Consider the following 15074-nt stretch of genomic DNA (forward strand, 5'->3'; position numbering starts at 1 on the left):
AGTGGTGGTGCGAGATAGGAAACTCGACGGGTCTGTTTGTACCTTACGATTCTGTATAAGCATACGATTATCCATAGATATTAAGGATTGAGAGGTACTTTGAGTCTTTGCTAAGAATTCTTTGTCAGTTGTCTTGATATAAAACGAGGAGGCTTCTGGGCCAAAATGTAAAAAAACGTCGCATATAGCTCAAAAAGAATTATTCCTACTTGTATTCCGAGTTGTCACTTCACTCACCTCTGGGAAGAACTGGGAATATACCAAACAATGCTAGTTTTTATACAAATGTTAGCTAATTATTTACAGGGCAGTATAGTGGTGGTCCAAGATAGTATAGGAGAGGTTCTGTAAAATTTGACGTAACATTAATATAAGAAAATGAAAAGTCTTATAACAACGCAATCAATGACCAAAAACAAGGCTTCAGAGACAATTACTTGGGCCTACTTATAATTTGTGATTGTAACTCGATACTGTTCAAAGATTTTCCTAATACACAAACCTTGAACGTTTCGTTGAAGTTATTGGCATAACACCATAATGGGCTCATCACCTGAGATGATTTCTAAAATTATTTTAATGCCACCTAATGACCTCCTGATTTGGAAATAAGGAGTAGTAGACAGTTAGTCGCCTCTTGCGACAAACTATGCTACAGGTGCTACTGCCTCCAAAAAAGTATTAGTAGATTCTCTACCACTATCAAGTATCGACAATCGATAAATTTACTCTCTACTAACGAGTATCAAGAGTTTGACATGTAAAATGTACTGTAAAATTAGTTCCTATGGCGCCCGCTAGACGTGCTAATTATTTTTTTTTGATAGCTAGCCAGTTTTCTACAGTCAGTAATAGTAGAAAATGATCCCTCTGTTCTATGATATTTTTATTTTATTTTTTCTATTTTAGTCAATTTATAATCACTATCTATCAGACATTATTTTTGAGTGTGTTAAAACCTCATTATTTAACATTGGGGCCAGAAGCTAAATAAATAATTAAGGATTAAAGATTATCGGATAGAATAAAAGTCCTTATTACGTAACATCCAAGTAAATGTTAAAGTTACTCTTTACCGCGATTAGTTTCGCCCTCGGCGAGGAAATGCTAATGTACCGTGAAGACACAACGCTACTCAAAGTTTACCATCACGATTACGAATGAAGACCCTGGGTGGCCTAAGAAGTAGCTTGAGGTGGTGTCGAGTTCAATGCGGATTAGATGCCCTAGGCAGGTGATAGATACTCCATATTCGCGGTGACTAGTACTTATTTCATGTCTTTATACTATCGTAAACGTATCATCTCAACAATATAACATAGATAGATATTGTGTGTAAATTATTCATAGTTGAAATAATGACAAATGTGAGTAACATTCGAAAATAAACTTGAATTATAAGACACGGTAATTAAGCATAATTTCTTAATCTAGATTGTATTTAATCGTAAGACGCATCTGCAAAACATCTAATCCTCTGTTTGTCTGCAGCCACGACGACCCTCAGGCAAAACTGTTCTTGATAATCGATCCCCGATTACAATATTATTATAACTAAATTATTCAATGTTGCGTTTATAATGATTCCAGTAAACCATTCTTGCACCATATTTGAAGGACATCTGTTGACATCAAAAACAGTTTAACCAACTATGTTAATAGAATATTTCTTTTTTGAGGTAAAGCTTATTTACTGGGCTAACTAAATATGCAAATTAATCATGCCAATATAATATTTCGCAATAGAAAAACCCTTTTACTACCATCTCAAGTTCGAAATGATTTATTCATGATCGAATTTCGTAATAACTATTAATAAATTATAATCATATCGCAACTTATTATACAAATAGGCGGGCAGGTGTTACATATGGGTAATAATAAATAAATATGTATATTTTCATTATGTCATTTCGTAAAGAATATTAAGCAGTTTTGCAAAAGTTTGAATTATATGGAATTACAATATTAAAATGCATCTCCTACTATATTTAGAAGGCTGGGCGTCATTGTTTGTTTTTATAATATAGTATGAAATGATCTTTGACAACATACGTACATTTAACGTTTAAACAATTTTATATTTTCTTACATAAATCAATTAATGCGTACCGAATTTTACCTTACACTTGAAAGCCGAAATGTGCGGAGTATGTCAAAATACGCACGAACACAGCAAATGCACTTCAAGTCCTTTAATTTTGGTACTTAATCAGCTACCAGTTACGTGTCTTGCAAATTAAATGAAATTCAAAAAGCAACCACAACATATTGAGCCTGATGGAGCAGAGACACCAATGATAAAATGGAAAATTTAAAAGAAAACGATCTTGAATTACACAAATTACCGTTGCATTACGGTGTAATGAAGTAATGAATCATCAATGGAGTAAGTGTTTTGGCGGGATAGTTTGAGAAGCGGCTAGATGCACCTTAGTGTGCGCACGTAGAACCCCGCGTGGTCACAGCGCCCACTGCACCGCTGCAGTACTCACACTAGCGGGCCTCCACGCTCCGCTACCCCCGTATATAAACCTCACACAGACTAGCCTTGAACTTCACTTCACGACAGCTAGGACCACCAACGGGCGTACAAACCCCCCAGTCGCAACCCCTACGATTGTTCAAGGAATTTGGACTACGGTGTCAGTGAATGAACTATGTTGTGTTGAACTGTGTTGATTGGTGTCGAAACTAATTCACGTTAAAATGTTGGCCGAACTACAAACCGTGAGTATTGAAATACTGAAGATATTGTTTTATCTCTGAATCGAGATGTTATGTATTACAATATGATAAATATTCAATTCAAAGCCGCCGCTTAGTTCAGAATAAATTATTCAAATTAAGTTAGTTATGACCATCGTATTTGTGACTCATAGTATTACGAATCAACTATTCGTGTAAAATAAAATTGAAAAATGAATCTTCAAGTATAAAACGTAAATGTAAGCACAGTTATTTTTAAAAATAATTAATTATATGATATTAATTTAAACCGATTGTACCAAAAACGTTTCGTCCACAAACAAAACTAATGTATAGTCGTATCTTTCAAGCAAGTAACAAAATGAACAATAGTCCGATGAAAGTGATAATTCCCTGAGAATGGCGACACCTATACCATTATTTAGTGTTACTGACCATATTTCTATTGTGGTGACACCTCTCGGTTCCAATTACGATGGCAGCTTTATGTGAAAGATTTGCATCAAGTCTGAATAAAACAAATGTATTCGGTTTTGATGTAAATGATACATATAAATACGGAATATTATTCATCTAGTTCGCCATAGAAAGTATGTTGAGAACATTATATTTTAGCTCGTCCACATTAGGTTGCGGTAATATCGATTTAATTTAAAATATTGTGAGCATTGACATAAATACAATAGTCCAATAATGTCCAATATTGGCCATATCTTTTTTGTTTTCGTAAGACGCAGAACAAAAATATGATTTATGGAAAAAGTAGAAAAATTGGTTATTTTTCCTTATAAAGAAAACCTTAAATTAACCGAATATGTTTTAATTTATTTGCAACATCTAATGAATTCATGGTACAATAAGATTAGTAAACATGATTTTGAAATTTGTAATATTAATAAACCTTTATTATGTTTTAAAGGTCATATTACCGTTTCGTAAGGCTTTAAGAAGCGTGCCCTATGCACTCATAAAAAGACGACACTCGTAAAATAAATGGTATGTTTTCTAATAGCTCGAAATGCAAATGTTAAAACCTACTCGTAAGCGATTATTGTAAGCATTATAGAAATACGAAATGATCGTCATAAAACTTTGACATCGTAAAATGATGTACTAAAAGACTCGCGTGACTGCGCTCCGGTACCTAAAGTGTTCGTTCTGTTGGGCTTTAAGTTGCCATTTTTGAGGGGAAAAAGTAAAAGAATGGTTCCTCAATTAGTCTGAAAATTTTTACCGAAAGTAAGTAACTACAGTTTTGTTTTTTAACTGTGAAAGGTTAACAGACAGACCGACTATTGTTGCATTTCGTATATTAGTATAGATTATGTAATAGTATTATAATGTGGAAAACAAATCAGTGAGGTTAACGTAACGGATCACTTCATTCATAATCCGTTTGATTTCTAATGCAGTGTCAACTTTTTTAATTAATCAAGTTGCACAATATTTTCTGATTAATATGAAGCTGTTGAAATGCGCCTACTGTGGAGAGATTATTAAATTTTATTGTGGGATGTGGTTCAAGCAAAAGTTTATTTTTAAAGTGATGTTTACTAAATTATTTTTAAATTAAACACAATTCTAAGTCTATAATTGATAATTAATACTTCTTTTTTTTAAGTTAATGCCAAATTTATATCGTTTTTATTAAAATGATTTGATTCAATATTTTTTACTGCTGACTTTTTGCTATAAAAATTCCCGTAATTGGGGAAGCTATAAAAAATAATCAATAACTTTCAATTAACATATCGACTTTATAACGCGTGCGTGAAAATCTAAAAGTAGGGAAATTAATAATCACGATCATAATTTATGTTTATCTGTTTTTAAAACAATATTTATTTTTTGTAATGTGCGTATCGTTAGTACAAGCGATTAATTGATCACGCAAAATGGATGTCAAATCGATGCATCAATGTGTACATAGACTATCAATTACAATAGTTCAACAGCCTCATTACCACAGAATTATGGACAACTCAGCTTCGTCATACTGTGGTCATTGATCTTCGACGTTACGCTCGTCTGTCATGTTCCTATTATCAACCTCTCTTGTTAACTTGTTACTTGATTAATAGTCCCAGTGAAACTTGTCGCGGTTAATGAATTGAACTGAAATATGAACGTGAGTTGGATGCACTGAAATTGACACTTAATATTTATTACGAGTAATTGCTAACATGTTTTATATTCAGTTATAGTTTTAACATTTTAATTTTAGTTCATGAATATGGTTAACTTTTGGTAATGATTATTATTTTGATATTTAATTTTAATTAAATTTTGTCGTAGTCTTCAAACTTGTTACTACTTTAAATAACGATTTCAGTTGTTTATTTATACTGAGTTGTACATAAAAGGATCGTAGGCAAAACAACCAAGCGATACTATCCGATATATCTTGAAAAAACTAAAAAGTTTTTCTTTAAGCGCGTATCGCAGCCTTAAAACCAGCAGTAGTGTAGAACAGGCAGAGTACCAAACTAGAAGTCACGAAACAGGTGTTTAAAATATACACATTGTATTACATAACACGCCTATAATTTTAAAACACAATAACAACAATCTAACTACCCATACATATAATTACGAAAGTGAGTTTCCATCTGTTTTCGTTCAAACAATAAATTCTTTAGCACGCTTTCTCTAAGATATTATCTTTCTTACGTAATTTGGTCCCGTTTAGATTATAGACTCGTCCCACTTTGCTGCCGTAAACTTTAAGCATAAATATGTTATATTATGTAATATAATCGAGGCCATCTATAACCCTTTTCGCTTCGAAGGGACCTTTCCGATTTTGTCATAAGTTAACTTTTTAATTTGTTTATAAGAGTGCCATAAATAAGACGTGGGAAACGATCAATTATAAGTCGAACAGTTAGATTTATGTGTTATGCAACGTCCTTTAAATAACGTCAACGTTATTTTATTATTAGTCACTTATGTCATTGGGTGTAAAAAGTCTATATCTAAGTAAATAGTCGAACGAATCGCTAAAATCTACAAAAATAAATGAAAGTTTTGGCATACCTATTAAAACGGTTACAAAGCCTTTCTCTTGATTGATATTTTAAGGTCATTAATTTTTATTAATATGAATAAATAAGCCATTTAAATATTCGCAAATGTATCATCATGTTATGGTTTTATATTTATCTGAATATGATGAGGCGTAGCGTGAGAAGTCGTAGCAAAATTCGTAGCATGCACTGTAGATATGATGTGCGTGAAATATGAATGTTTTATCTGCATGAATATGGAATTACGGCGGGAGTCAATAAAGATTATTTAAATTTTTTATATATATGAATGTATTTTGTTCAGTTTAATAACGTTTGAAAAATAAATGCGAGGTCATATTATGTTTACTAGTACACAGTAGAACTATTCCATTACAAATTATAATAAACTTTAATTACAGAATGTTATACGCTATTCTAAGACATTGCTCATAAAATGACATGACAGATAATTAAATAGAATTCCTACATAAGGAACGCTGTAAGTTCATGTAAAAGTAAGTTTAACAAGCCATAAATAAGTGACAACATAAAATTAATCTGAAAGTTCACTGGCGAGCTACGAAATTAAAGTGCCAAGTAAACTAACATTACACGGCCATCTCAATCAAATGGCTCAGCAAAACGAAACCGTACCAAATGATAGTCTATTTACCATTTAAAACTTGCGCTTTCATTACACTGACATTTCTCGGCAATCAGTTTCCCTATCGTCATTCCCACACTACGTCAAAGACCTCTAAGCTTGTCTGTACAGGTAGTTAGTGCTAAAAGCGACATGGTATGTTCAGAAGCGCACTTTCCCTACGCGCCCGCAGGTGAAACCGTGACCGTGGAGGGCAGAGAAACGGAGAACATCCCAATACCCGATGTCTCGGCGACCTTTGACGTCGCAACTTAACTTATGGGCTTTTAGATATTGTTTATACTAGTCCCCCCTACCGCTACTACGGGAGAACGTCGTTGCATTTGCAATTTATGGTTGAATAAATCCGCACTTACATTTACTGAAACCATAAAAGGTTTCGGTCTTTGGGACGATTTGAAATAAAATAGAAGTCGTACCATAAAACTAATGCGACAACTTTGTTAGAGAAGCACTTTAAAGTATGTTGTAAGGCTTATTTTATCTGTCGATTTTCTTATACTTTTTTATGGTGACAATAAATAGTACTTTAGTATAGCAACATATTTTAATTCAACAATTTTATAAAATAAATTTGGATTCGTTTCATAACTAGATAAGTATATTTATTAACTACGTCAATTGCGATCGGCACGCTGTATATGTCATGATATAAGCAATTGACATCGCTTAGCGCTGACCTACGGGTCTTAACTTAAGTGTAGCTATTCATTTCACTGAGCTCAACACGTTTGGTACTGATATTATACAAATAAGGTAAATGTCATAAATAAAACTGTTTTAACTTTATTAAGCTGTCACGACTTGTATAAATCTACGAGTATTTGATGTTGCAAAGCAAACGGGTCTTCAGGGTGAATACTTTTTTTAATTTGAATAAGATAGAAATAATATATCCATTCTTTGTTTATCTCTCCCGAGAAAATGTTACGTAATTTCTCCTACAAGTTTCAACCGTGTCTAATATTACGGCAGAGATTCACTTGCAAGGAGCAAGTGAATCTCAATCGGAGGTAATTATACACTATTACGAAGTTCCGATGCACGAACGTAGGCAGTTTATCGTTAAGTTATACGATTGCCCTTTCACCCTCGACGGCATTATCCCGTCTGCATACATAATGGTCACGAATTGAAAGCCTTCTAACGGGCATAAACTTTCTATTGTGTGAATCTGTTCACGACTGGCAACTCCTTTTATCGTAAATCAATAGATTCATTCCATTCGTATAATTTATATATAAGACGGTGACGTATGCATACAAAATACTGATTTAAAACTTCATCTGATTTGAATTCGTAAGGTTTCTTTTCCGCGTTTCTCTGTATCACAGTTTCCTTTGGGCACAGCCGTTATAAAGTTGATTTATGAATAAAAGGTCAAAGATTAGGATTATAATAAGGATTGTTTAAAATAAATACTGGGACATGGGTCGCATTAAAAAGAAATAGCCATAATATAACTGTGTAAACGAAATAGAAAACAATAGCTTTTGACTTTTAAGTTCAACCTTCCACTACGGTTTCAGTCATTTGCTGCATACATAACAAACAACAAAGCTGTTGTTTATTTACAATTAGTTTGTAGACGTGGTAGGTCTATGAACTAATAGTAAGGTGATCGTTTAAAATAGAATCATAAAAAAGTTTTGCAATTTCTATGGTTAGTTTCAATTGCTACTGAAAAGTAGTAAAAGTACTTGTGAAAGCCCTAACGGTTTCATCATCTTTCAGTAATTTTCTCAAATAATTTTTTGCTAAATTTATAATCGGACGTGCAAATATAATTACTCTCACACTAACGATGGATTTATTGGAAAAAATGCGAAACGTATTCGTATAAAAACCTGTAATATAATTAAAGGAATCCATTGCAGAGTGTAGGAAAGCGATTCACGGCTGAGAAGACGCATCTCACTATCGCGCGCTTGAGAACTACTCTTGCGCATACCGTACGGTCGTCGGCCGTGTGGCGATTTACTTGGACACGCACGCGCGTTCTCGTGCCGCGGCTACGACCTACACGTGTCACATAAAATATGGAGCTGTCTTTACTATACCTCGTCGTAATATTTACCACTTTATAAGGAGAAAAGAATTTTAATAGTGAGGCAGTTTTTGTATTAGCAATGCTGACGATATCGCTGATTGCTAAGAGCTCATATAAACGAGATTCCTGATTAAAGAGTTTTTGATATTACAAGTGGTTATTGGGTACTTCGGTAGTACAACTAGGTTATTACCGTAATTACATAAAATTTTATAATATACGTCTATAAGAGTCATTTAAGGACTTCTTTGCTACCATACTCTTTTATGTGTTTGTGCGTTACTATAATTGAAACGCAAATCTTGTTATTTTCACTTGTCAAGTCTCATGGCGCGTTATAATTAAGTTTTTAGACAACTGCACGAGATACATATTTTACGCTTCGATACTATTGGTCGACATAAGCTAGTTTTGTGAAATTTACAGCCTCATAACATGATATCAACAGGTTTGAGTTATTAATAACAAATTCAAAATACTTGTTGTGAAAGTACTATAGTAAATGTTTTCTCAAATTAAAAGCATTTATGGATACTAGGCGTAGGTCTATCAAGAATTGACCGTAGGCGGGCTGACCTCCTGATAAGTTGTAGTTGAAAGGGAAATCTTGCAGACCCGCTGTAGGAAAAACAACAACTTGATGGACGAGTTTATCGACGAAGACTGAGAGTGGATAGGTCAGATAACGAGACGACATTATACAGGTCCTTTAACGAAAGCCACTACTGCCTTTCTAAAAATGCTGAACTATTAGATAGTAGGTTGATTTTCTAAAACCACAGTCAAAGTGATCATCATGTTAATTTCTAATCAGGTGCCGCATACCTTGAAACGTGTCGACTTCATTTATAGAATTCTTGTTACGTACTAATTAATGGTGATGACATACACACACCTATATAAAAATTATTTAAATAAGTATGGAACTCGAACTTAACATTAATGAGATTTTTCTTTCATTACAGATACGGATACTAGTCATAATACAAATATTTACATCGACCCGCTGTCAAGATGGATTTGGAGAGCAAGATCTTTTGCGTTTACAACAATTTGCTTCGAATGACGGAAAGATCGGACTATCGTTTAACACAAACATATTGCAAAGAGATCCAAACTTCCAGTCTTTGGGTTCAACAAACGTGCAGTTTCAAATAAACGATGACTCAAATAAAAATCATAACTTTAGTCCGCGATCTACGTATACGAGATCCAGGAAGGTTTACAGAATCAAAAATCCATTCCAGAACCAACTCGAAGAAACAGAAGCTCCACAGGAAAATGTTGAAACACAGGACAGCGGGATTGGGGCTAGTAACCAGTATGCATCAATGCAGTACTCATTGCCACCGGAGGAATTCCTTCAGCAATTGAGAGCAGAAAACCAGTTCTACCAACAAACACAAATATCAACGCCAGCTCCAAATCTAGGATATACGGCCACTCCGTTACCGCAGCCGCAATATCAGTATTCAACGGTGTCCTCTCCCAACTACGAGAATAACAGCCAGCAGAATAATCAAGTGCCGTTAGAGCCTAAAGCGTCACATGGATCAACTTATCTGTCTAGCCCCAGTCCTTACCAGTACAGTACTCCGAATTCATTTTTAGATTCTGTTCAGAGTACTCCGTCTCCTGTTCCATCCTATTTATCAACACCTTTGAATAATGGACAATATAGCAGTCAAGCTAGTGCCTACGTGTCCAGTGCCTCGCCAGTATTCCTCTCAAGTCCATCAAATCAACAGTCGTATGTTTCGTCACCATTTTCAATAATCCAAACCGGTTCACCTGACTACGGCAACAGAGTGACGACGACCATTGGTAATAATGGAGTGAACTATGACAACAACGATTATTCTGCTAACAGATACTCGTTAAATTTGCAACAACAATATCAAAATGATTACTCAACTACAACCACAACCACTCCTTCGCCGTACTCAGACCAAGTACGGGATCAGTGGCAAAATAATATGAATTCCGGTATGACAGCCGCACCAAAATCCTTACAGGAAAGTACCTACAATCAATATCAAAACTACCCGTACCAGAACAACCAGCAGGACTCAAGGGTGGAGTCAAACGGGGATAGCTACAGTAGTGACACACATCGCATCGGTAGTATGGCTTCTGCGAATAATTTGTATCTTAACTATATTCAGCCCGATAATCAAGTATTAAACAGCTTAAAACTTCGTAATAGAGAGCTTGAACAAGAAGGAGGTCATACCGAGTTATACTCTAATGGTGATTTCGGGTGGAAGTTAACAGGTAAAAAACCTTTGATTGATTACTCGTCTGGGAGTTTTCCCAGGTACTCTTCGTCGCTTAACATAGGATCATCATCCCAATCATCATCAGATGGGCCAGCAGTAAGTCAAATGAACTTCCATATGGATACGAGTAAGCCATATAATTATGATCAAATTTCTAAGTCGGCCCCTGACACTATTGATACTAACGATTTTGTACACGCTGCGGCTAAAGCCCATGAAAGATTAAAACAGCAACATCAACAACAATATCAACAACAGCAGCAGCAGCAACAGCAACAACAGCAACAACTTCAGCAACAACAACAACAGCAACAGCAACAACAATCGTTATATGCAAACAATAATAATTATGGTTCAAGTAATGTTGGGAATATCGATATTAATACTTCTGCAGCAACATATTACACTAATATTGACAAACCGAAAAGCAAGTATAATGAGAACTCGAATTCTAGCCCCTATTATTACGGAAGTTTACAAAATGAACTTATAACTGCTTCGCCATATTACTTATCAACTCCTAGGGACAATTTGGACAAGCCGAAACAATCGTTTGATCACGACAAGGCATTGAAAAATATCGTTCCAATAGATGTTTCAAATGTAGTTGGCAATTCAGACCCTAAAACGATTACAAGTTTAGATAACAACGGCCGCTATGCTTCAATCAGTTATGGGAAAGATCAGATAGATCAAAACACTAGGCAGTACATACGACCTATTACAGATTCATTTTATAAAGACAAAAACGCAATGTATGGATTTAACATAAAAACCAAACTCGATGACTACGCTCAATCGGACTACAAACAACTTGAATCTAATATTTACGGGAAACAGCAAACCCAGGATTCAAATTATAATCAAGGATACTCAGGATTACCACAAAGCTACTTAGGCCAATCAAGTAACGGCTATCAGGACAGTCTGCCAGCAGCAGCTCAGCAGTCAGGACTACACCGTAACCAAAACCCGCTATCATCTGAAATGAGTAGTATTCTCAAATTCGGTGACATTCCTTACAAGCTAACACAAGGGCTGCAAAGTGATGCCTTAAAATTGCATAATCTCAATTTTGATCAATCAGCTATACCAACACCTCTTCCAATGAGAATAAATCAGAATGTCGGTAGCCATCAACTGGACGTTACGACCAATTTATTAAATAAGTTATTGTATAATAAGCAGTCAAATTTGAACCTGAATAGACCTGAAATTGATGCTCAAACAGGTGGCTTGTTGTCGACAATTAACGGATTCAAAGTTGCGAACCCTTTTAACGTAGATCTTAAACTTGTTGCAGAAATGTTGAAAGGAAAACCTACTGTAGATGATTCTCATATGATGTCATTGCGAGACCAATATACAAAACCTGCGCCAATGAAATTAGATTTATCACAGCTACAACTTTTGTTAAAAAATGAAAACAGTGCTAACCTAGCACCAATCAATGATGGACTCAGTGCACTCGGTAGTTCGTTTATAGATATTTATGGTAATAGTCGATTCCCTTATCAAGGTGTTAAATATTCTCGAAGCCAAGAGGAAGAAGAAAGTATAATACCAATAGGCGAGGGATCAAGCACTCACCCTATAGGAGCCGTTATCGAACAAGATGATCCAGCAATTGAAAGAGAGGTCAGTGCCGCGACAGATTTAACAGCTCAAGATGAAGACGTGAGTTTTGAAGATAACAGACCTAAAAACCATTTTATGTCCGGATCTAGAGTGGTAGGAGACAGACACAGGCATCCGAATTTATTAATGCCAGGAAGACACTCTTATCAGAGGAAATATCCTAAATCAGATGTCGGAGAGCCCTATCCATTGTTAAAACCTCCGCCTCCTAATCACTCGTCTAGAGGTGGTCATATGAAAATGGACAATAAACATAGTCGCAGGCGGCGCGTACACAAACCTAAACTTCTACGTATTTTAAAGACTGAGCCGTTATTTGAAGCTGGTACAGAGATAGAGAGTTTAGAAACGTCCGTGCCCATACTTCTGCGACCACCTCCACCGGTCGCCGAATCAAAGTCTGACACCGTTGCCACGGAACAGACCACGTAGAGTAGACAACGTAATTTTAATTGTTAGCTATGTATTCTCTGAACTGATGTACAATGTTCTATATTGTATTTAATTTATATGTAAGACAATCTATTTAAAACCCTGTTGTTTTATATTTTAAGATGCTATTTAATTCGACTATTTTAATGTAAGTCAACCGATGTAAAAAAGACATTACTCAATCGATTTCTATAATTATTTTTAATTCGTTATGTGCGTGAGCGTAGAAGTATTATGTAGTATTTAAACAAATGGATTAGTGCATTTTCAAAAATAATACATTATATTTTTTAGTACGAGTTTGTCCTGTAGCATTTAATTTTTTACTAAGAATTTGTTGTTTTTTCAAACGAAGTACCAGTGTATTGTAAATATTGTATTAATATGTTCTCTTTTAATAAATTGTTATTGTGATAAGTTAAATTTATTGTAATTGATGTTGTTGTTTTTGTTAGTATTCTAAACGTTGAAAAAAAACCAGGTTAAAAATTATATTGCGTATTATTTACTGCATCAAATCCTTACACAACTATGAAAAAGTCCTCCGAACAGCGCTAAAGACATTTATGATATTATAGAGCGATAAATTAGACCTATAAACTCTCGCTACGAAAAAAATCATCACGTAATTTATCAATCTTTGTTGTAATCTGATGTGATGTGAGATATAATTACACCTACAGATTTCACTAGAGTAATGTTAATCATATGATAGCGTTGCTATTAAGACACTAATGACATAATTGATCGCATGAAAATGTTTTTTTTGGAAAAAACGATAATCCGATCCCACACGTTACGAGAACAGAGTAATGAACCTGAACCATAGAAACGTGGTAAAGTACAAGTCGATGTACAGTGAAGTATTTTTTTATGGATTATCGTTATTAGGTATGTGAAATTGACAGTTTAAATAGAAAAATGAGAAAAGTATTACTTTACTCGATTAGAACAAAACCTTATCGTACCTTTATAAAAACTATTTTATCAGTTATAGTATATCTTGCAGTTAGTATATTATCGTACAACTTAGTCAGTCAGTACCCGATATTTAATATTTCTATTGAATAATTTCTTAAAAACGCATGTAATTAATCGTTAGATGTAATAAATTGTTGTGTATGTCGCGTGTGTCTCGCTTTCTGCTCCGGTCCCATACTTGAGCGGCTGTGACGAGTCGCACGTCTGCGATACATTCAAATTATGAAACGCATTGGTCTCTGTAATTGGCTTATACATCTCATCAGTCGTTTAGTGAATACTTTATTAATACATGCTACTGGACTTTCATTAATAACATGCACGCGTGAATTTTTTAAGTGATTAGGCTGATCTAAGTGTTTCTTTGCAAGAGTCAGTAAAAAACGAGAAATGATAATAAAATCGTTTAGTGACGTCAAAACTTTAGCTGCAATTATTTCACTCATACGCAATAACAATGTATTTTGATCGAATTGTATTGCTTTTGCTAAAGGCATGACACATTTCTTTATATTAAATTCATTACTTTATAACAGTAAAATGGAAAGTATTGTAGTTAAAACTCTACCATATTTCATACGTTACCAAATAAAGCAACTGCAGAAAGTTGCACCGTGCTGTACTACCTACATCAGTTTATTAGGACCGTGGTTTCCCACGGTGTTTGAACTGAAAATATCTATTACTCGCAAAACAAATTCTTAGAATAGGTACACTACTAATTATGGAACTGAATTTGAATAGAAACATCAATGGACACTTTAATTGCTTCTTTTCAAAGGATTAGTAGTAAATCAAACTTGATTTAAACCTGCAATAATTCCATATAAATAACTAAGGCAGATATTAACATGAAATTCCATAAGGTTTCTCTTAAGTGGAACTTGAAGTTCTAAATAATTCATAGGCTTGTATTCTTAGGGGTTAGAAGCGCGATATTATGTATGCAGAAACGAAAGTGGCTTGATCTGAGTTTAACGAGGCTCGAATCTGCATATCCTAACACTCAAGCGCAGAAATAAACTTGGTGACAAATTACATAATTGGTATTAAGCCGTCGTAAAACATGTACTTACGGCTAAAAAGGAAGCAACACCTTTTTGTTGAATGATGATTAACTTCTATAGACATAATAGAAATTCATTGTGTCTCATTCGGATCTTCATATTATGGTAAAGTAATAAAACTAAATTTTTATATCTGTTAATTCAGTGTTCCAAATCAAGTATAATACATTGTTAAATTTAAATGCTTTCGTTATTATTTCAAGTTTTAAAAAGGAAAACAACTATAGTTTAAATCGTGACAGAGCT

General features: G+C 34.4%; 1 protein-coding gene across 1 annotated transcript; it reads left to right on the plus strand.

Annotated features, from left to right (window-relative positions):
• Positions 1-2462: 2462 nt before the first annotated feature.
• Positions 2463-13272, plus strand: LOC142977251 (uncharacterized). The gene is made up of 2 exons (XM_076121027.1): positions 2463-2730; positions 9397-13272. The coding sequence occupies exons 1-2, from the start codon at positions 2710-2712 to the stop codon at positions 12778-12780; spliced, it is 3405 nt and encodes a 1134-aa protein (XP_075977142.1). The 5' UTR covers positions 2463-2709; the 3' UTR covers positions 12781-13272.
• The last annotated feature ends 1802 nt before the right edge of the window (positions 13273-15074 follow it).

This window comes from Anticarsia gemmatalis, chromosome 12 (assembly GCF_050436995.1).
Source record: "Anticarsia gemmatalis isolate Benzon Research Colony breed Stoneville strain chromosome 12, ilAntGemm2 primary, whole genome shotgun sequence".
NCBI classification, from domain to species: domain Eukaryota; kingdom Metazoa; phylum Arthropoda; class Insecta; order Lepidoptera; family Erebidae; genus Anticarsia; species Anticarsia gemmatalis.

Excerpts from the sequence above, each read along its gene's own strand:
- LOC142977251 (XM_076121027.1), top strand. The coding sequence starts at position 2,710 with ATGTTGGCCGAACTACAAACC. Across the intron at positions 2,731-9,396 it reads TGTTGGCCGAACTACAAACC|ATACGGATACTAGTCATAAT; the intron begins GTGAGTATTGAA and ends CTTTCATTACAG.